The sequence below is a fragment of the Notamacropus eugenii genome, chromosome 3 (assembly GCF_028372415.1).
Source record: "Notamacropus eugenii isolate mMacEug1 chromosome 3, mMacEug1.pri_v2, whole genome shotgun sequence".
In the NCBI taxonomy this organism is placed as follows: Eukaryota; Metazoa; Chordata; class Mammalia; order Diprotodontia; family Macropodidae; genus Notamacropus; species Notamacropus eugenii.
Genome location: NC_092874.1, coordinates 279,207,187 through 279,229,113, shown reverse-complemented (window position 1 = coordinate 279,229,113; position 21,927 = coordinate 279,207,187). Strand labels below are relative to the sequence as shown.

General features: G+C 38.0%; 1 protein-coding gene across 3 annotated transcripts in view; it reads right to left on the bottom strand.

The window, feature by feature from the left end:
* CFAP54 (cilia and flagella associated protein 54) overlaps positions 1 to 21,927 on the bottom strand; it is a 313,535-nt gene that overhangs the window by 226,861 nt on the left and 64,747 nt on the right. For all 3 annotated transcript variants that reach the window (XM_072655644.1, XM_072655643.1, XM_072655642.1), the window contains exons 16-20: positions 19,730 to 19,858; positions 17,357 to 17,486; positions 9,029 to 9,103; positions 8,799 to 8,914; positions 177 to 350 (exon numbers count right to left, since the gene is read on the bottom strand). In XM_072655644.1, the coding sequence (XP_072511745.1) occupies positions 177 to 350; positions 8,799 to 8,914; positions 9,029 to 9,103; positions 17,357 to 17,486; positions 19,730 to 19,858 (624 nt within the window). The remainder of the gene's footprint in view (positions 1 to 176; positions 351 to 8,798; positions 8,915 to 9,028; positions 9,104 to 17,356; positions 17,487 to 19,729; positions 19,859 to 21,927) is intronic.

Sequence of the window (21,927 nt, the reverse complement as noted above, 5' to 3'; positions counted from 1 at the left end):
TATTGAGTATCTACTCAATGAGTCAATGATCGAAAAAGGAGAAAGCAGGATATTTTCAGATATATTCAGGATTATCCTGAGAATAATCAAATAAATACTGCTGAAATAACCTTCATTACAGTCACCAACAGTTCTCTCATCCAGAGTATACTACAAATTTATATTGAAAGAATTACCGTTTTTTCACAAAGTGGAACAGGTTTAAATGTCACCGAACAATGAGTTCTAGAAAGCAGTATGGGAGGAGAAGGAACTTTGCCACAAGGTATTTTACCATCCTCTGCATCCTTCTGATATGAGTACAGGGCACTTTGCTCTGATTCAGTCTTCTTGATTAAGGACAATGCTTCCTGCATTAAAGTATAAAAAAAGAAATATGAATATTAGTGTATTGGGCCTCATTTAGATATATAGGCTCCTCTCTTATGCAGGAGACAGTTTTTGACTTATGGAGAAAAATGGAACCTTGCATTAAGTAATAAATACTAGAGAGGTCATCGGCTGCTCCTCAAAAAAGTTAAGAATGACAACCAAGTAGCACCATAAATGATCTAACGCATATAACATACTTGTATTTGTAGCAACATGCTCCCTATGATGCATGAATCATAAATCTTCAAACTCTAACTGCCTTTACTTAAATCTTTACATTTATTTTATAGTATCTTATAAATATGTATATTTTTATAAATTCCATTCTTACACAATTTTTATTTGCATATGTATTATATATATTATACATGTATACATATTTATCTGTATATACGTATTGTATATACCACACATCTTTAAAAATTGGATAAACCCTGTTTTTTTGTACGTGGAATTGACTGAAAGAAGGAATAGCATACACACAGTTACAGAAATCTATCTTACTCTACAGGGAAGTAGAAGGGAAAGCAGATAAGTGAAAGGGGGAGGGCTGATATAAGGGACGGCGTATTGGGGAATGCAGTGGTCAGAAGCAAAAAACTTATGAGGAGAAGAGACAAGGTAAAAGAGGAGGGGGGAAAGAGAGAGACAGAGACAGAAATAAATGGGAAAATAGGATGGAAGAAAATATACAATTTAACTGTGACTGTGAATGGGAAGAACTCACTCATAAAACAAAAGCGGATAGTAGAGTGGATGATAAACTAGAATGCTAAACTATATTATTTACAAGAAACACACTTGAAACAGAGACACACACAGAATAAAGGTAAGGGGCTGGAATAAAATCTGTTATGCTTCAACTGACATAAAAAAGCAGAAGTAGGAATTGTGATCTCAGATAAAGCAAAAACAAAAATACCTCTATTTAAAAGAGATAAGCAAGGAAAGTACATCTTGCTAAAAGTTATTATAGATAATGAAGTAATATTATTGCTAAACATATATGTACCAAATGGTATAGCATCCAAATTCTTAAAGAAAAAGTTAAATGTGTTACAGAAGGAAATAGTAAAAACTGTACTAGTGAGGAAATCTCAACTTTACCCTCTCAAAACTAGATAAATCTAACCAAAGAGAAAAATTAAGGAGATGAATAGAATTTTATAAAAGTTAGATATGATGACCTCTGGAGAAAGTTGAATGGTAATATGAAGGATATACATTTTTCTCAGCAGTACCTGACATCTACACAAAATGACCACATATTAGTGCATAAAAACCTCACAACTAAATGCAAAAAAGTAGAAATATTAAATTTATTCTTTTCAGATCACAATGCAATGAAAATTATACTCAGTAAAGGACTGTGGAGAGAGATTAAAAATTGGAAACTAAATTAATCTAATCTTAAAGAATGAATGGGTCAGAACAAATCATAGAAACAATAATTTCATTAAAAAGAATGACAACAATGAGACAAAATTTCTGGCATGCAGCCAAAGCAGTACTTAGGAGAAAATTTTGTTCCCTAAATGTTTACATCAATAAAATAGATAAAGAATAAATCAACAAATTGGGCATGCAACTAGAAAAAAAATTAGAAAAAAACAAATTACAAATCGCCAGTTAAGCATCAAATTGGAAATCCTAAAAATCAAAGAGATTAATGAAAATGAAAGAAAACCATTGAACTAACAAATCATATCTTAAAAAATCAATAAAACAGAAAAACCACTTGTTAATTTGATTAAAAAAAGAAAACCAAATTACTGGTATCAAAATGAAAAGGATGAACTATCACCAGTGAAGAGAAAATTAATTATTGGGAGCTATTTTGCCCAACTATATACTAATAAATCTGACAATCTAAGTGAAATGGATGAATATTTACAAAGATAAACAATTGATATGTAAAGATATAAAGAAAAGGAAATAGAATGCTTAAATAACCCTATCTTAGAAAAAAAAATTTGAACATGCCATCAGTGAGCTCTCAAAGATAAACTCCCCTGGACCAGATGGATTCACAAGTGAGTTCTACCAAACATTTAAAGAACAATTAATTCCAATACTACATAAACTATTTAGAAAAATAGGCAAAGGAGTCCTATCAAATTCCTTTTATGTTACAAATATGGTGGATACCTAAACTAGGAAAACGAAAAACTAAGTAGATATTTTTGTACATATAGATGTTTTCCCTTTTTCTTTGATCTCTCTGAGATATGGACCTAGTAGTGGTATTATTATGTTAAAAAAATATGCATAGTTTTATAGCCCTTTGGGCTGATTCCAAATTATTCTCCAGAATAGTTGGATCAAGTTCATTAGTGTGCCTATTTTCTCTTATCCCCTCCAGCATCTATCATTTCTGATAGGTATGAAGTGATATTTCTCTAATCAATAGTGATTTAGAGCATCTTTTCATATAATTATATTTATATGACTGATTTCTTCTTCTGAAAACTGCTGATTTATATCCTTCAGTCATTTACCAACTGGGGAATGGCTCTTATTTTTATAAAGTTGACTCAGTTCTATATTCAACATATATTTGAGAAATGAGGACTTCATCCAATAAACTTGCTGCAATTTTTTTAAATATTACTTCATTGTCTGTGTTACTTTTCAGCATAATTTCTCTGATAATCTCTTTTAATTAAGGCCATTTTTGCTTTTGCTTTGTCTGAGATCATGACTGCCACCCTTGCCTTTTTAAACTTCAGCTGAAGCATACTAGATTGTGTTCCAGCCCTTTATTTCGATTCTATGTGTGTCTGTCTGTTTCATCTGGGTCTCTTGTAAATAACATATCATTGGATTCTAGTTTCTAATCCACTCTGCTGTCTGCTTCCATTTTATGGATGAGCTCATTCCATTTACATTCACAGTTATTATTAATTCTGCATATCCCTCCATTTCATCATTTTTTTTTGTTTCTTCTCTCATTCTTTTTATCCTGACCCTCCTTCAAAAGTCTGTTTTGTTTCTAACCATTGCCTCCCTGTAATCTGCCCTCCCTTTTATCTCATAAATCCCTTTCTCTTAAGTCCTTCCCTTCTTATTGCCCTATTGGGTAAGTTACATTTCTATAAAACTGAGTGTGTGTGTGCATGTATATACATATGCACACATATGTGTATGTATATATATAGTGTATGTGTATATATGTGTGTGTATGTATACATGTGTATGTGTGTATTTTTCCCTTCCAATGAGAGTGAGATTCAAGCATGGCCCTCTATCCCTTTCCCATTTCCTCCTTCAACATAAAAGCTCTTACTTACAAACCTCTTTTAAGTGAGAAAAAGTTCCCGTTCTACTTCTCCTTTCTCCCTCCTCCCAGCATATTTCTCTTTCTCACCTCTTCATTTTTTTATATCTTTCCAACATAATCAACTCATACCCATGTCCTCTATCTATGTAAACTCCTTTGATAAAGTTCTTAGGAGTTACATATCATCTTTCCATATAGGAATGTGAATATTTCTCTTTTATTAATCATAATCCTTTATGATTACTCTTTCAGGTTTACCTTTTTATGCTGCTCTTGAGCTTTGTGTTTGGATGTAAAATTTTCTATTCACCTCTGATCTTTTCATCAGGAATGCTTGAAAGTTCTCTATTTAATTAAATATACATTATTCTCCAGAAGGATTACACTCAGTTTTGCTAGGTAGGATATTCTTGCTTACAGTCTTAGTTCTTTTGCCTTCTGGAATATCGTATTCCAAGCCCTCTGCTCCTTTAACGTGGAAGCTACTAAATCTTGTGTGATCCTCACTATGGCTCCATGATATTTTAATTGTTTCTGGCTGCTTGGAGTATTTTCTCTTTGATCTGGCTCTGGAATTTGGCTACAATATTCCTAGGAGTTTATATTTTGGGATTTCTTTCAGGAGGTGATCAGTGGATTCTTTCAAATTTTATTTTAGGTTCTGGATCTCAAGATATTAACAGTTCTCCTTTAAAATTTCTTGAAATATGATTTCTAGGCTCTTTCTTTGACCAGTTTTAAGGCAGTACAATAATTCTTAAATGATCTCTCCTCAATTTATTTCCCAGGACATTGGTTTTTCTGATGAGATGTTTCACATTTCCTTCTATTTTTTCATTCTTTTGACTTTGCTTTACTGTTTCTTGATTTCTCGTGTAGTCATTAGCTTCCACTTGTCCAATTCTAACTTTTAAGGAATTATTTTCTTCAGTGAAATTTTGTACTTCTTTTTCCATATGGTCAATTCTGTTTTTTTAAGGTGTTATTTACTTCAGTATTTTTTGAGTCTCTTTTATCAAGCTATTAATTTTCTTTTCATAATTTTCTTGCATCACTCTCACTTCTTTTCTCAACTTGTCCTCTACCATTCTTATCTCTTTCTTTAACTCTTCCAGGAATTTTTATTGGTTTGTGGTCCAATTAGCATTTTTCTTTAAGGTTTTTTTGTAGCAGTCTTCCCATTGTTGTCCTCTTCTGGTTTTATGTTTTGATGTTCCCTGCCACCATGGTAGGTTTTTTATAGTCAAATTCTTTTCTGTTGTTGTTTGCCTATTTTTCCAGCCCATTTATTGACTTTGAACTTAATGCTAAAGTTGGGCTCTGCTCATCTGAGAAAGGGGAAGCACTGTCCCAAACTTCAGGTTTTTTCATGATGTTGTTTTCAAAGCTAATTCTGGGGATCTGCAAGTTTTTAGTACTTTCAAGGTGGTATTTTCCAGGGAGAGGTGTGGTCACTGCTCTCTTTGTCTGTGCTCTGGCATTATCCTTGTAGCATGTTGGCAGTCAGGTTGCTAGTCAGTGTCAGTTGTACCCAGTGACAGAAAAATGTACCCTGTAATGTCTTCCTGACCAGCTGTCTAACCTCCATACCATCTCTAGGTTGAGAGCTTCTGAAGCTCCTGCTCCTGCTATAGCAACCACTGCCATGGCCATATGAGGGGGGATGGCTTGGACAGGCCCCATCCTGGTGTCACAGACCTCTCCTGTGGACATCCTAAGTTTTCTTACACTGGAAAAAACCCACCATAACCCTTCATTGGCTCTCCTGCTTCAAAGTTTGATTTGAGGCATTATTTTAAAGCTGTTTAGAGAGGAATGCTAAGAAAGTTCAGCTGAGTGGCACCCTTTAATCTGCCATCTTGAGTCATTTGCTGATATTTTTTGAACAACAGATTGTATATTGGTGCTGTAAAGATTAACTGAGCAAAGTTACTTCCTAGTTCTGTGACCTTGGATAAGTTGTTTTCCTTCCTCTGGATCTCCATTTATTAAGCGCCTACTATGTTCTGGACACTGTACTAAGTACTAGGGATAGAAATGACAAAAAAAACAGTCTCTACCCTGAAAGAGATTATAATCTAATTGGGAGAAGATAGCACCTAAAAATTATAATCTCTTGTTCTCTAAGGTATTTACCAGCTCTGAAAATTTATGTTTATTATGCTGTATTAATATGCTTCCTAATTTTATAGATAAGAAAACTGAGATTCAGAGATAGAAAGTAAATTGACCAGACTCTGGGACATCTGAGGGTTTATACAGTGCCTTTCTCCACTATAGACACAGTTCTTCCCACAGTGAAAAGAAAGAAACAAACAGTACACAAAAATGCCATATTAACCTAAGGGGAACATGATCTCCCAGATTTGACCTTGGGAGGATGAGTCTTCCTGACTCCAGGCCTGATACTCTATCCACTATACCACCTGAAGACTGAAACCTAAACTTGAGTAATGAGAAGAAATTCAGAAACCCAGAAAGAACTATCAAAAATCACAAGGCAACATCTTCCCTGGCATGTGTCTTTCACATAAAATGTGAGCTTTCGGTGCAAAAATGTTTGCTTTAAAGGAAAACATTTATTTCAACAGGAAACACTCATTTAAAAAAAAGATACAGATGCTTAAACATTGCAACCAAATCAACCATTTCCTTAGTAATTCTTAAGCTATTTTGCAAATAGAAGGGAAAGAGAGAGGGAGAGGTGACTGGGCAGCCATTAGGAGAGGGCCAGTGGGGAATGAAAAGAAGTATTAGAGCTGCCTACCACAAAGGCGTTTGCAAAACACTGCTTCAATCAAAACCAAAAAGCTTTTCAGGAAATATCTGGACCTCTTCACAATAGCTCAGAGCATGTGTTTTTAACAACATAATACGAGATCTCCAGGAAATCAAAGGTGATGACTTTTCTATATTTTGCATCCTCTTAAATCTGCCCAGCAGCTGAATGTAAGCTCCTCTGCATGTAATCTTGGAGACCAGGAATAGTCTTACTTTTCTACCTGTCTCTCTAGTACTTGGCATATAGCAAGCACCTAATAAACATTTTTCCATTCCATTCTCAGTAGAACTTCATAAAATTAGTTATTTCCAAAACCAGTTGTTACTGGTTTCCAATTCAAGATCCAAGACCAGCAAAATCTTGAAATATCAACTTTTTGAAATTCCTTTCTAGTCTACTTAAATCATGGTGTTATATTTCTAAAATATGTTTAAATAATAGAATCCAGATTATAAAATCTAATACTCTTTTTTTCTTGAAGGAGACTAAATTTTATGACTGTACAGTGCTCCCTTTACCAATGTAGACTGTTACTTTCTTGACCATTTACATGTTAATATTAATAATCATTTATAGAGTTTATACTTAAGCGCATCTACTAAATTATGGAGAGGTTGTAATTTGTGCCCATGGAGGGAATATACCACACTAATAAAAAATTACAGATAATTCAATTAATTGAACCAATTGAATTAAGTATTTACTAAATATCCTACCCTTTATCCCGGACATCCTACTGCTAGGCCTATAAACTGCAAGGAAGCCAAAGATAGAATTAGTTGTCCTACACACCAAAATAGTCATAGGGCCCTCTTGTGGTAGAAAAGAAATGAAAACAAATTAGATGTCCATTAATTTGGAAATAGCTAAACAAACTGGGGTACATGAATGTAATACACCGTAAGATATAATTAATATGAATGATTTAGAGAAACTTAGGAAGACTTGTATAAACTGATTCAGAGTGAAATATGGAGATCCCCAAAAATAATATACACATTAATTACAATAATGTAAGTAAGTAATGTAAGTGGAAAGAACAAAATAACAAAACTGGACATCATGTAATTCCAATAACCAGGAATCATCTCAAATTCAACACATCCTCAAACTCAAAGCTATCTTTCCACAAAAACTACCTTCTCTTCTTCTTATACTTCCAGTCACCCAATATATTGATTCAATGTTAGAAAACTTTCACTAAAACTAAAAAGATTCTGATTTTTCTCAGTGTCACATAGGTAATTATAGGCAGAACTGGTTCAGAATCCTGATTGCCTGAATCTCAATTTAGGACTCATTCTACTCTCATCTCCACACACCTATGTTTGTAAGGGTATTTAACATATATAATGAAAATGGCCTATAAAAACCACACTCTAGCAGTGGATGTATTATCTAAATCTTACAATTTCCAGACAGATTGGCACTGAAAGCCTTCCACAAATGAGATCCAACCTATCTTTCCAATCTTACACTCTCCTTAGCATATTCGTACACACCAGTCAAACAAGACTATTTACTTTTCTCCATGTACTTCATTTCATGCCTTTTTCAATACTTGTGACACATTCACTCATCATTTCAACCCACTGACATCTCACCTATTCTTCAAGGTCCAACTCAAATGTCATGTCCTCCATCACAACTTCCTTGATCACCCATCAGAGAAGATCTCTCTTCCGTCCAAAGTCTCCTAACACTTACTACACATTATTTTTGTATCTCTTTCTGTGCCTAGAAAAGTACCTTGTACATAGTAGGCACCTCACTGATATTTAACTAGATATGGAAATCAGCTTCATAACTTGTCCCTTTCTACCTTTCCATTCTTCATCTCCACCTCCACTCACTTTTCAGTCCAGGGACACAAGTGTCCTTCCTACTCCTCACCCAATGCCCTCCACCTCCCAACTACAGGCATTTTTACTGGTTGTCTGCCGTAACTAGCACTGTCCCTTTCTCATCTCTGCCTCCTGGCTTCCTTAAGCCACAGCTAAAATCCTCCCTTCTGCAAGAAGCCATCCCAGACTCCTTCCCCTGAGTGTCTTTCTTCTGAGACCACTCCAAATTTATGTTGCATACATCTTCTTTGTTCATAACTATTTACACTTTGCTCTTCCATTAGACCGTGAGTTCCTCAAGGGAAGAAACTGTTTTCTTATTTTGTCTTTGTTCATTGTTGTTGGATTTGGGTTGGGTTTGGTTTTTGTCTTGTTTTGTTTTTTCCTTTCTTTGTATCCTCAGTACTTAGCACAATGTCTGGTACACAGTAGGTGCCTAATAAATGCTGATTGACTTGACCACAGTAATAGGAGGACATTGGAAACTTGGGGTGGGGGAAATGGAATATGTCAGTCTCACCTCCAGTAACTTGGGATCCTGGAGGGGGTCTTTCTCAAATAATATCAGAGCTTTCTGCATCAAGTAGATTGCTTTGGATATTCGATTCTTGTTTATTTTTTTCAGTACATACGATTCTGTAAAACAAAACATTCATTTCAGGAAGGATTGTGTGAAAACATTCTATCAAAACTGAGTCAATGTCCTGTCCAAGTCTACATACTTTATGTCCAATTGTGTCCATATTTTACCTGTGAAATGACTAGTGCTGGCAGACCCTTTTTCACTTTGAGCTTCCTTGGGTTTCTGGGGAGGAGAATCCCAAGCTGAAAAAGAAGAAAACTCACCATTAGAATTAGGTCTGTGTCTGAAAAAGTCATCGTTTTCCATAACAGGCATCTAAAAATCACAGCAGGATATGTCTTGTTCCCCTTTGGCAGATCGGTGAAGCCTAGGAACTCCTTAGAATCATGTTAGGAAATGCATAAAAGAAAAAACAGAGTATTTCAAAAGATAACAATTATGTTGAAATACAGTTGTCAACATGTTAAAAAAAGTTCACAAGCTCCGAGGTTGAGTTCCCAAGCTATAGATTTTTAAAATACTAGATCTTCCATCATACCTCCCTTGCTTTTCCCAACTGATGGAAAGGAAAATTAATTTAGCAGCTGATTTCTACCACTATATGGGCTTATTTATCCCTTTTCTCATCCTTATTTGTTAGTATATAACTCATTCTAAAAGGCAAAATTTAATTTTCACCTTACATCTTAAATATACCAATAGCTTGATAAGAGCTCTCCCTCAAACCAATGATATCAAGAGGCTGATGTCTTGACTTGCAAGTGAATTGGATTTAAGTGAGGCAGGGCTGTGCAAAGTCATCAGCCTCACTGTCTTCCAGAGTTTTCGATGTCCAGTGGCAAGACATAGATCAAGATAACTGGAGATGTCCCTGGGTGCAGTGTGAAATCATGGCCCTTTTAAGTTAAGGTCTTTCCTACATCTCATTTTGTGTGAGGCAACATCCATTCAGTGATTTAAGGCTAGGTAAGAAATGAGGCAAAAGATGGCCTACTTTGCCTACTCAAAAAAAATCCATCTGGGAGGGGAAGACCCCAGGATTTCTGGCCAGAACAGAAACAATTGCTATTTAAACTCACTTCGAGCCATCAAACCCAAACATTTACCAAGTGAGCCTTAGGCTGGGACCTGTTATTGGCATTAATAGATATACAACAAGAAGACTAAGGAAAACCAGAATCCTATCTCTTGTTCTTCAAAACACATCTTAAGTATGGTGTTCTATGCACCACAGTTTAAGAAGTTCAGTACAAACTGGACCATGTACAAAAGATAATGATCAGGTGGGGGAGGAAACTCAAAACTCTTCATATGAGAAAGAGCACTTATAATTCTAGAGCCACAGGATATAGGTTCAAAGTCTGCCTCCCAGGCTTACTATGTCAGTTTCCTAATCTGTAAAATATGGAGACTGAACCAGAATTATATAGGATTTATAACTATAGACTTTACCAAAAGCACTCTAACAGATTTGCTAAGGACAGCAAATATTAAAAGAAGTATACTCCATTTAATGTCAACAAAGAAGATCCTAATTTCTCAAAGGAATGAAAGAATCACTCATAGGTATGAAGAAGTGGTAAATCAAATGTAGTAGAATGGGCAAAGGGGTCTTTTTTTAGCAGTGTGTTGATCTGAGTATGTTCATAGATAAAACAGAAGAAACTAATGGAAAATAAAATAAAGATTTAGGAGAGCAAGGGGTTATATTGCTAAGGTGGGAAGGAATAAAATTAGAGAAATGGGTTAGCCTTAGCAAAGAGCATGCACATTTCATCTGAGACGAGATGGTAAGAGAAAAAGATAAGTGATGATGTTAAGTTTTGATGGACAAAACAGGGAGGGAGAAGGAGCTCCCTCGGAAGTAAATCAGGCTAAGGAAATACTATAGGAAGCTAAGTTATCATCTATGTATCTTGAATATAGCCATTCATCTGCTATAATGACTTTCCCACCTAGTGGGTACTTTAAAATATTATACTTAAAATGTCTGTGCAAAAAAAAGACTCAAAAGAAAATAATTTGATTTATATCCAAAAGATTGATCCAAGATAAACTATGTAGTGATTCTGAAAAAAAAAAAAGACACTATACTCACCTTCAGGAAGATACCAGACCTAGCAGGAATGTATTATGGTGTGTTGAAAATATAGTTTATGGGAAGGAGGCAAAGAATCCTCATCTCAAGAGATGAACGCTGCTCGGAAGCAGTCCATTTCCATTTGGAGATGTTTTTCTGAGGCAAACCTTAGCATCTCAGTGAAAAAGTATGTCCAAGTGGTACTTCTAAATTTTTATATACCATCACAGTATTATGAGAGACAGGGTGATGTAAGGAATAGACAGCAAGATTGTACTGTCAGATATATTCGAAGCATAAAAAGTCATCGTTTCTTCCAGAAAAGGGTGGACTGAAAGTGGATTGGATATACTGCAGGCCATTTTTAAGACTATAGAAAAAATTCAGATCTTAGTGGTAGAGGGAGATTCCTTATCCAGGAATTTAGTTCCCTCTCTCAGTGAAACCATAGTATCCCCAGTACCATAGGACCACAGCTTTAGTACTAGAAAGGACCCAAGACCACCTGGCCCAACCCTCTCATTTTACAGATGAAGAAGTTGGGGCCCAGAAAGGTTGTGACATACCCAAGATTACCAAGATAGTGAGAGGCAGAGACAAGTGTCAAAGCCAGGTCCTCTGACCCCAGATCCATCACTCCCCACTACCCCCACTACTCCCCAGTAGAGCACTCTGTCCACTTGGTCAAAGCAATCAACCACTCACTATTCAGCATGTCTTTAGGCAGCTATCTTTTAATTTACAGAAAACATGGCTATTTTTGCTTCTTTAACTGCTTTAACCAAACCTTAAGAGTCTGATTGCTGCTAAGAACAAAATCAGCCCACAGGGAGAAATAAGAAGGAGGAGAGATGAAAATTCCAGTTCCTGAAATTGTAGGAGGGCAGCAGAAACGAATGTACCACTCAAAACAGTTGTACAAATTAACAAGGTCATATATACCTGTTAATAAGGAATGTGTCATTAAAAATCTAAGTTGTTTATAATTTCAACCTCTGTTCTGTCGATGAGCAATCTGGGAGGTGTTCTGATATCATTTCACCAAAGACTGATTTCCATTTACTTCCCATTTTCCAATATGTGCCATAATGAAGGGTGCTCTCAGGACCCAATTTAAGCTTTGATTCATGCATTATCTGTACTTTGAATCTGGCAAAGAGTTTTCATGGGGAATGCTCTACAACCATTCAGGGAATCACAGTTGCTTTGAGTTGTACTATTTCAAATTAAGCAGTATCCGGATTAAATAAATTTTAGTGCCTATAAAAATCTGACAAAGTCAGTCTCAAATTTATAAAAGAAAGTAGATGACAGGTTTATGCAGGGCAGGTTCTTCAGGTCTATTCTCCAATTAGTCAACATTTTATAGCAGAAAAAGGTACTTAGGACTATAAGAAATTGAATTATGCAGGAAAAATAGAATGGTCTTGTTAAATGTAACCCAATACAGAAAATAATTCGGACTTGAACATCATTATTATTCTTTATAATAGCTATCAAGTGGCATGTTAAAGTTTGCAAAGCAATTTACAGGTATTATCTCATTTGATCCTAATAGCAACCCTGGAAGTTAGATCCTATTATTCCCATTTTATAAGTGGGAAAAATGAGGCAGACAGAGGTTAAGTGATTTTCCCAGGGTCACAGAGCTAGCAAATGTCTACGGTCAATTCGAACTCAGGTCTCCCTTATTCCAGGACAGGGATCTATCCACTGCACCACTCAACTGCTGTTGTGTTCTGAATATAACTGTCAAACAACATTGACTGTGTTGCCATTGCTATTCAGGAGAATAATATCTAGAGGGTACATAGTTTCTTCCAGAGAGGAGTGTAGTGTGGTGGATTGAGAGCTGGCCTCTGAGGCAGAGAGAACTAGATTCAGGTCCTCCCTCCTGTCCATCCTAGCTGTGTGACCCTGGGCAAGTGATTTCACCTCTCAGGGCCCCAGGCAGTTTTCTAAGATACACAGTTGCAGAGCAGGTGGTGATATGCACAGGTGGATGGAGTTTCCTCACCAGGAACTGCCTACATCCTTGAAATCAATGGGCCAAGAGAAAATAAGCAAAGGTCTGGTGATATAAAAGGAACCTCCTACTCTTCTCCTCCCTAGCCAGACCCGGTCTGGAGCATCGTGCTCATTCCCAGGTACCACATTTTAGGAGGGCACTGATAAAGTGAAGGGGGACCAAGAGAAGGTGAGGAGGATGCATGCTTCTCCATCTGACTGACCAAGGCACAATTATTCACTCAATGGCCCAGTAGAGGATATCTCAATGCTCTCGCCATCTCTTCCCTCTCCCTCACCTCCTACATCCAATCTACTATGAAGTCCTCCTGAGCCAACCTACATCATACCTCTCATTTTCCCTTCACAGACTTTCAAATCTGGCTTCAGACACTTACTAACTGTGGGACCCTGGGCAAGTCACTGCATCTGTTTGCCTCAGTTTCCCCATATGTCAAATGGGAGTGATAGCAGTACCTACCTCCCAAGGTTATCATGAGGATCAAGTGAGGTAATATTTGTAAAGCACTAAGCACAGTGCCTTGCACATAGTAGGTGTTATATAAATGCTCGGTTCCTTCTCTAATAAGTCGTCATTACTACCTGTCTGGACCCCAGTGATGGCCTCTGAAGCAACTGATCACTCAACAAGTATTTAGCAAGCCCCTTCTATGGGCCTGGCACTTTTCTAGGCACTGGAGACATAATGGACAAAAAGTAAAACAGACTGCCCTCAAAGAGCTTATGTCCTGTTGGAGAAGACAACATGCGCACATGCAATTATAGATAATATATAAATGTAACCATATATAATGTGTATAATACAATTATATAATATATATAATTATACATAAAATAAATGCAGCGGAAAATAGTGGGGAAGAGGGCGCAAAGACACTAGGAACTGCAGGGATGAGGAAAGGGCTCACATGGAAGGTGCTTGAGCCCAGCTCTGTGGGTAAGGAGAAACTATACAGAGGCAGAGAATTTTTAACCTTCCAACCCTAACCTCCAGTCTCTGCCCCCAAATCCATTCTTCATAGTCTAATAAGTTCATCTTCCATCCAAAATATTGACAAGACAACTTGTCGCCTAATGAATAAAATCCAATAAAATCCATCAACATGGCCTTCGAGGTCCTCAGTCTGTTAGGTACCTCTCTAGCTTTCTAGCTTTGTCTCCAACTGTTACTCCCCTCTCACATTCATGCTCAGCCAAAACCAGGTTATTCACTATCATATCAATTAATCAACAAGTATTTTCTCACTAAACCCTGCCTATTCCATGAAGTCCAATGGCTCCCTAGTGCCTCTAAGATTAAATACAAACTGATCTGTTTGGCCTTCAAAGCCCTTCCTAAACAGCCTCCTCCTACCTTTCCAGTGTTCTTCCACCTGACTCTCCAACATGTCCTGTGACTCAGTGACACCAGCCTCCTGGCTGTTCCACAAACAAGACCCTCCACCTCTCAGTTCCAGGCACTTTTTCTGGATGTCTCCCACGCCTGGAATGCTCTCCCTCCTCCATTCCACATCCTGACCTCCCTTGCCTCAGGTCCCAACTAAAATTCCATCTTCTCCAGGAAACCTTTCTCAACTCTTCTTCATACTAGCTCTTGCCCTCTCTTATATGATCCCCACTTATCCAGTGAATAGCTTGCTTGTTCATATTTGCTTGCTTGTTTTCCCCTTGTTGGATCATAAGCTTATTGAGGGCAGGGATTGTCTTGTCTCTTTTTACATCTCCAACACTTAGCATGGTGCCTGGCACACAGCAGGCCCTTAACAGATGTTTATTGACAGACTGGGTAAACTCCAGGGTTCCCCATTACCTGGAAGATGAAATATAAATTCCTATTTGGCATTCAAGGCCCTTTAACACCCTTACTTCAGCCCTCCCTTTCCATTACATCTTCCTTCTTCTTTTCACATATGGGGTAGCTCAAGGCTCTACCACATGTCAAGCCCATATTGTGGGATCCAAAGACAAAAACCAAACTGACCCTGCTTTCCAGGAGCTTATATTCCACAGGGAGAGATAACATGTGTACTGTACAGGGAAGGAGGAGAATCAGGAGACCCTCTTGTAAGAGGCTATATTTAAGGTGAGATTTGAAAGAACCTATAGAGGAAGGAATTCTACAGAAGGAAGAGGCCAAGGTGAGGAGGACCTACATGGCAGACCTGGGGAGCAGTCCAATGAGAGGCTCAAGGTGAGAGCTGGAATGGGATGTGTGAGCGACAGCACAAACCCAGTTGGACTACATGAAAAAAGGCATGTATAACAGACCAAGGAAGGTAGGTTGGATCCAGGTAGTGAAGGGTTTAAAACATCAAACAAATGAGTTTGTGTTGGATCCCTTAGGAGTAATAGGGAGTCACTAGAGTTTACAGAACAGAGGAGTAACATGGTCATGCCTGTGCTTTAGGAAAATCACTTTGGCTGCTGTGTGTAAGACAGACTGGAGAGAGGAGATAGACCATTTAAGAAGGGAGCACCTGTCCTAGGATAGCAGCCTCATTAATCAAGAGAAAGGGATGAATGTAGAAGATATCATGGAGGTTGATTTGACAAGATTTAGCAACTGATGAGATAAGCACATCCTACAATTTGTACCTCTGTGACCTATGATTCCACTGATATAGCATGGAGCTCCCAGAAGAAACTCCACTCATCAATGCAGATCAGCACCTCCAATGAAACTGGCAGTCAGAGAATTACACAGCTTATTGAGCAGTTAAGTGACTTAGCCAGATCCACACAGTTGGTGTCATTTGCATGTGTGTGTGTATGCATTTATATAATTTGTGAGTATATATACACATGTATAGCAAGAGGAGGGGAGAGAGAGAGAGAGAGAGAAATTACTATATCATCCACCCATTTGTAAGAGCAGGCACTAGGTGACTTATGTTTTTATTTCCTCCAGCACCAAGTGATAGACATTTTTAAAAATGTTTTATTGCTCAAATAAACTTAGTGATTTGTTAAAGGCCCTAGAGAAGAAGTAGCCCTTACATAGTAAGCCCTTAATAAAGGCTTATCATTCATCCATCCAAGATAAAGAATTTCCATTTTACAATGTGCTCTCCGCAGAAGTCAGTGGGTGGGTAATACAATTATTAGTCTCCCCATTTTATAGAGATGAGGATCTCACAACTCTGAGAAAAGTGACTTGTCCCACGTCACCAAGCTGCTATTCAAACCAAGGTCTCCTGACTCCAGTCCAATGCTACTCCCTCTGTATCTCACTCTCTCTAAACATCACACGGGAGAGGGAATTTAGTGCTTCTCAGCTCCAGAAGGGAAAGTCGGAACCAGTGAGGAGAAGCTAGAAGGAGGCAGATTTCAACTCTATTTGAGGACAAATTTATTTACACTTAGAGCCATCAGAAAATGTCGAGTTTTCTCTTCCTGGAAGTCTTTGGGCAGAGGATAGACAGACAAGCATTGGCTAAGCATGTGGTGCCAAGAAGTCAGACCATCTGATGAGGAGTAAGACAAAATGACTTCAAGAGAGGGCTCATCCCATTCTAGGAGTCTATATTTTGAGATCCTTACATAAAAGGTTTGTTTGTACACTGCAGGCCTTCCCCAACCAACCCCAAACTGCCATGCCTGATGCATGAAGATCTAAAGTGGCCCATTCTCTCCATGCTGGTTACAACCAACCATGCTCCAACTTTACTCCTCACTCAATGCACTGCCATCCACATTGTTGCTAAAAGCATACTATCTCTTCTGGTTTCCCCGTTTGGGAACAACAAAGTCACTGATAATACTGGGAAGCATGTGTCATTCTACTCCCCTTTGGCTTAATTCACCATCCCTGCACCTTTCCAAACCAGAACACTTTTACCTGTTCAAAACTACCATGATGTGTTGTCTTCTAGAGGAGCTTACATTGTCTTGTCTTTCTTATTAATATCCTCAGAACTGAGCATAGTACTTGGCACACACTAAATGCTTAATAAATACTTTTTCATTCATTCATTTGGTAACATCACAGCCAATAGAAATTGATGTCTTCCCTTCTCAATAAAATCCAAGAAACTTATATTACTATTAATCTTCTGTAACTCATAAAATGTTATTCATTTATTTGAATGCATTATTTCCTAGTTCACTGACACATTATCACAAGATTTATTCAGGGTTTAAAATACTATTATGAATGAATCATTAATAACTTATGTTTAAGCTCTAGTGGTGTCTTGGTACAAATCAATTAAATTGCCATGCAAATCTGAGAAGAGAAGAGAAAAAAACATTAAAACTTGGTTCTTTATATGTTAAAGAGTTGGGGAGGAGTTAGTTAACAAATTATTTTCTTGTTAAACTAGCTCTAGACTTGAATTTGACCCAGAACTGATTCAGCATTATGAAACTACACTTTAGAGACTGATACCTTTGAGTTGGTCAAGGAGCGTAGCAGCAATCCGGTGCTGAGCCAGAATGATTTCCAGCTGCAAATCCATGATCAAACTATTGGCAGTAAGTGTTTTGCCAGAAGTTCTATCTTCTGTTGGAGGGATGACCTTTTGTCCATTTAAGTCACATGAAAATGAAGGGGAAATAGGGTTCTCAAAACATTAAAAGGAATACAAATAAACAACAAACAAACAAAAACTCCAAGAATCAGATCTAAATTAAAGAACAAAATATTTCAGCCTAAAAAAAGCCTTTTCATCCCAGGGTCAGTGCTTGGAGAAACAGGGAAATGAAAAGATTGTCTTTGGGGAACTCTCCTTTCAGTGGCTCCTTCTGGTGGCCCTGATTCCCCCACACACACAATGTGTCATGCCTGTCTTCTTTTCCATTCCCACTGTGCCTTCTTTCAGCTAGTGGTTATGAATCTCCCTAAATTGTATGGAGTAATAGAGCAGAAGCAAGAAATTAAGCAAAGAACATCTGACCAGTGATGAGAGAAGAAACAGGGAAAGAAGATGTAAAAAAACTGAGTTTGATTTCTTCCCACAAGACCCTTGAGATAACAGCTAAATAGAGGAAGTATCTTCAATGGACCATGGACAGCAACCTAATAATTAAAGATCAAATAAGCAATAAGGATAAGCAAAGCAAGATAGCAGAAAAGCTCAGTAAAAATTAAATCACTTGATTAGGAAACCCTAACTCAAGAGCCCCTGTGAATCCCCAGTAAAGGCAAAAAGTAATGTAAATCTTTAGTTCATCATGGAAGCTAATGGGATCTCAGCTTTAGCAACTGTAGAAGGAAAGGGCATATTCCAGTGACCTACAAAGAATAAACTATGCATTTTTTTCTTCCAAAGTCAACTGACTGTTTCATGTTATCAAAACAAAATCAGGATGGTCTCCCTACTGAAAGAAGTGAAAGAAATTAAAAAAAATGTCTCTCTGGCTGATTGGAGAGAGGGACATGTTCCTTGAGAGAATGAAAGAAATGCCTCCAGAGGAAAGTAACAGGATCCCCAGAGGCAGAGGGGAATCTGAACTTGTACAATGAGATTGGAGGATAGAAAAGTGTGACCCAGAAAAGGAAAAAAAGAAAGCCCATTTGGCCAGACAGCTGGTTCAAGACTCTTCCCAAAGGGGATATAACTGGACTCTGAGGAGGAAACAGCTTTTTCTCCTAGACAAGTGACTGGTATAGTAGAGAGAATCAAAGACCTGGAGTCAGAAACAAATCTTACCTTAAATAGTTAGTAGTTGTATGACACTAGACAAGTCATTTATCCCCAGAGGAAGAAAGTGGTTGATAATAGCATCTATCTCACAGGGCTATAGCAAAGAGCAGGTGAGATAACATAAAGAGATGAAGTGCTTTGCAACCCTTCAGATGCTATATAAATGCTAGCAACTATTATTGTTGTTATGATTACTGTACAGAATGACAATGGGCAACCCAAAGGCTCAGCAGGAGAGGGGTCAGCTGCTACTGGCCAAAGGAAGAAGAGAGGTTCTCTAGTTGGCTGCTGAGTGCCTGTGGAAGGAGACCAAGGCAACCAAGGTCATCTTGATATAAGCAGCATCTTAGGATGTCACCATCAGAAGGAGACCTTGAAAAAATTCTGTGATCCCAAGGTGCTTTGTCCAGGAACCCCAAGGCTGACCAAACAGGATGAGAACTTCTTCTTCCTGAAGACTCCTAGCAGGATAAGATATACCACAAGTCGGCATCCCAAAAGTATCTCTTAACTAGCAAAGCAGATGATAGTTTTTTTGATTTGCCTTCATAATCATTTCATCCTTCAAAGGATAAAGGCACCAACAAGGGAAAACTCTACTCTGAATTTCATTTTCCTGAACAAGGAGAAACTGATCCCAGGAGACAAATAATAGAAACCTTGGGGTTGGACAGGGGGGAAGGGAAAGTGCTCCTATTGGATTTGTTATACAGAGAAGAAAGATTGGGATAATCTAACATACATTCTAGATGTATATGAGGAGAGTCGAAGCCAAAGAGTTCAGAGAAAGAATAGCTAAGATCCCATGGTCTAAAATTCTAAAAGAGAAATCAACCCAAGAAGGGTGAGAAGATGTTAAGCAAAGGAGAAAGGCAGAAGGACAGAAGAAGAGGGAGAAGGAGTGGGAAAGAGAGAGGAAGAAGTGGGGAGAGAAATGGAGAAGACGAAGGAGAGAGTGAAGTAGAGGGAAAAGGAAAGACAAGCCACACTCAACTCATGTTCTCCTCAAAGCATGCCACAGTGGTAGGTTGCTGCCTACTCTGTCTATTTTTAAAGTCAATCCTCTTCCTAGTAATAATCAAGTCCTTTCTAAATGAAGACGTGTACAGTGTTACCTTGTTATGACAATGATCATATACCGATGTTCCATCAGGCAACGTAGCTCTTGTACGAGACATCCCTATGACCGTAACTGCCTTGTCAAGAGTCTCATAAGCCAAAAGTAATTGCTCCTCAGGTGTTTTCTAGAAACGAATTGAAAGACAAATATATTTTGATGAAAATAAAATCTGAGTGAGTTCAATGCATAATTTTGGAAAGTTCCTTAAGATAAATGGGATATGAGCTTTAAAAATAATTTTAGTACCCATCCAAAGATAACACTGAGAAAAGTTATTAGCATTATTGAAAAATTGCCTGTATTTCTTTAAGACTGATTTATCTTTGATTAAGTATGAATTGTCCACAAAGCTGAAAATCATTCTCAGTAACAAGATATGCCACATTTTATACCAAGAGAAGTGAAGTTTTTCTTCATGTTATTTTCACTTATTAAGTGACAACAAGGGTAAGTTTTTTAATTAGTTTAAGTTATGGAACTGAAATGACATTTTCCTTTACTTATTATTGAATAAGCTTTTGAAAAACCATTTTTTACATGCTTTCTATGTACCAAGTACTCTCCTAACATCGGGATATAAATACAATAGCTACAGTCTCTGCCCTCAAGAAGGTTCTAAGAGGTGAGGAGATAACATAGATACAGGAGTGGTAACTGAGGAAGTAGTCTTCTGACTTGGAAATTATAGCGATGGTGAGTAGTGCAAAAAAATTACTATGCTCTGGGACATTCCATCCAGTAGCAATGGCAGTATTGACTGATTATAGTTCCAAAAGCGGGAAAAGGATGAAGGGACAGAGACAGAGGAAGGCTGGCTGGACTCAAGACCTAGATGTAGTGGGCCCACAATCACCCCAACCAGAATCCAAAGGGACCCAGGGCAGGAACTACTAGAAATTCAGAAACAACACTTTTAAGATATGCCATTTTTATGCCAAAATGTTTGTCCATTTGAAAAGAACATATTGGGAAATACACAGATTATACAAATCTACATCACTGAGTAAACATGTTTAGGTGCAGTGGTGTGGGGAAGGTTTGATTCCCACCCACACACCGGGTTATGGAGTCACAAAAAGTAAGGGGCAGAGAGTGGAGATCACCAGGTGTTGATGTGTTAAAAGAACTATAAAGGTAAGTCTATGTCCTTTATTCCTTTTATCAATCAACAAGTACTTACTAGGTGCTGGGCACTGTGATTGAGTATTGGGGAGAAAAAAGTAAAAAATAGTCCCTACCCTCAAGGAGCTTATTTATAAATATATGTATGTATGTATACATCTGTATAGACATATAGGTGCATACATGAGAGAACAGAGTAGAAAGAAAGTTATTGTGTTCATCCTTCATTGCCAAAGAAGACCATGCCATCAGAGAAATGATGACATGACTTGCACTTGACTTTGTTTAGAGTGAGAGAGGGCTGTGCAGGTCACCAGCCTCACTTCTCCTCCAGAGCCATCTGAATCCAGTGAACAGATATTCATCAGGATGCACTGGGCGACCTTGGGTCCTTTAGGCCAAGGTCTATTTAGGTATTCACTTAGGGTGAGGTAACACCCATTCATCTAGTAGGCCTATTTAAGAAGTAGCCACATTAGGCCCCTGCCTAAGAGTTCTTTTCTGAACTCTCCTGGCTTAAGAGTGATTATCAATAGTAGCTGTTGCTGTTTCCCTCCCAGCCAGAAAGAAGGTAAGCTTAGAGTGGAAGGCACTGAAGCTTCCCTGATAATTCGCCACAGGTTAGCCAAAGATTGACTGTGCCCCTGGTGATCCTTAAAAAGGCAACCATCCCTGAGAGATGGTAAAGGCAGGAGGCATGACCTCTGAACCACACTAACTCACAGAGGGCATGAAGGACAAGAGGAGATTTTTCTCTTCTCCCCCTCATCAGCTATGGCATCTTTCAGAGGAGCTACTTCCCCAATAGGAGACACTGCCTTCAATAAGGAATAGTTACAGAAACACGGGGACAGTCACAGCAGAAAGTATCTCCAGGGAATATAGCCACTGGAAGTAGAGAAGAGAGCCATGACAGAAGAAAGTCAGCTGTGGCAGGAGCTGAGCTAGAGAGAATCCATCTGTGAATAGTGTGCCAGGATGTGTGTGTGTATGTGTGTATGTGTGTGTGTATGTGTGTGTATGTGTGTATGTGCGTATGTGTGTGTGTGTGTCAGAGCCAGTGGACCAAGT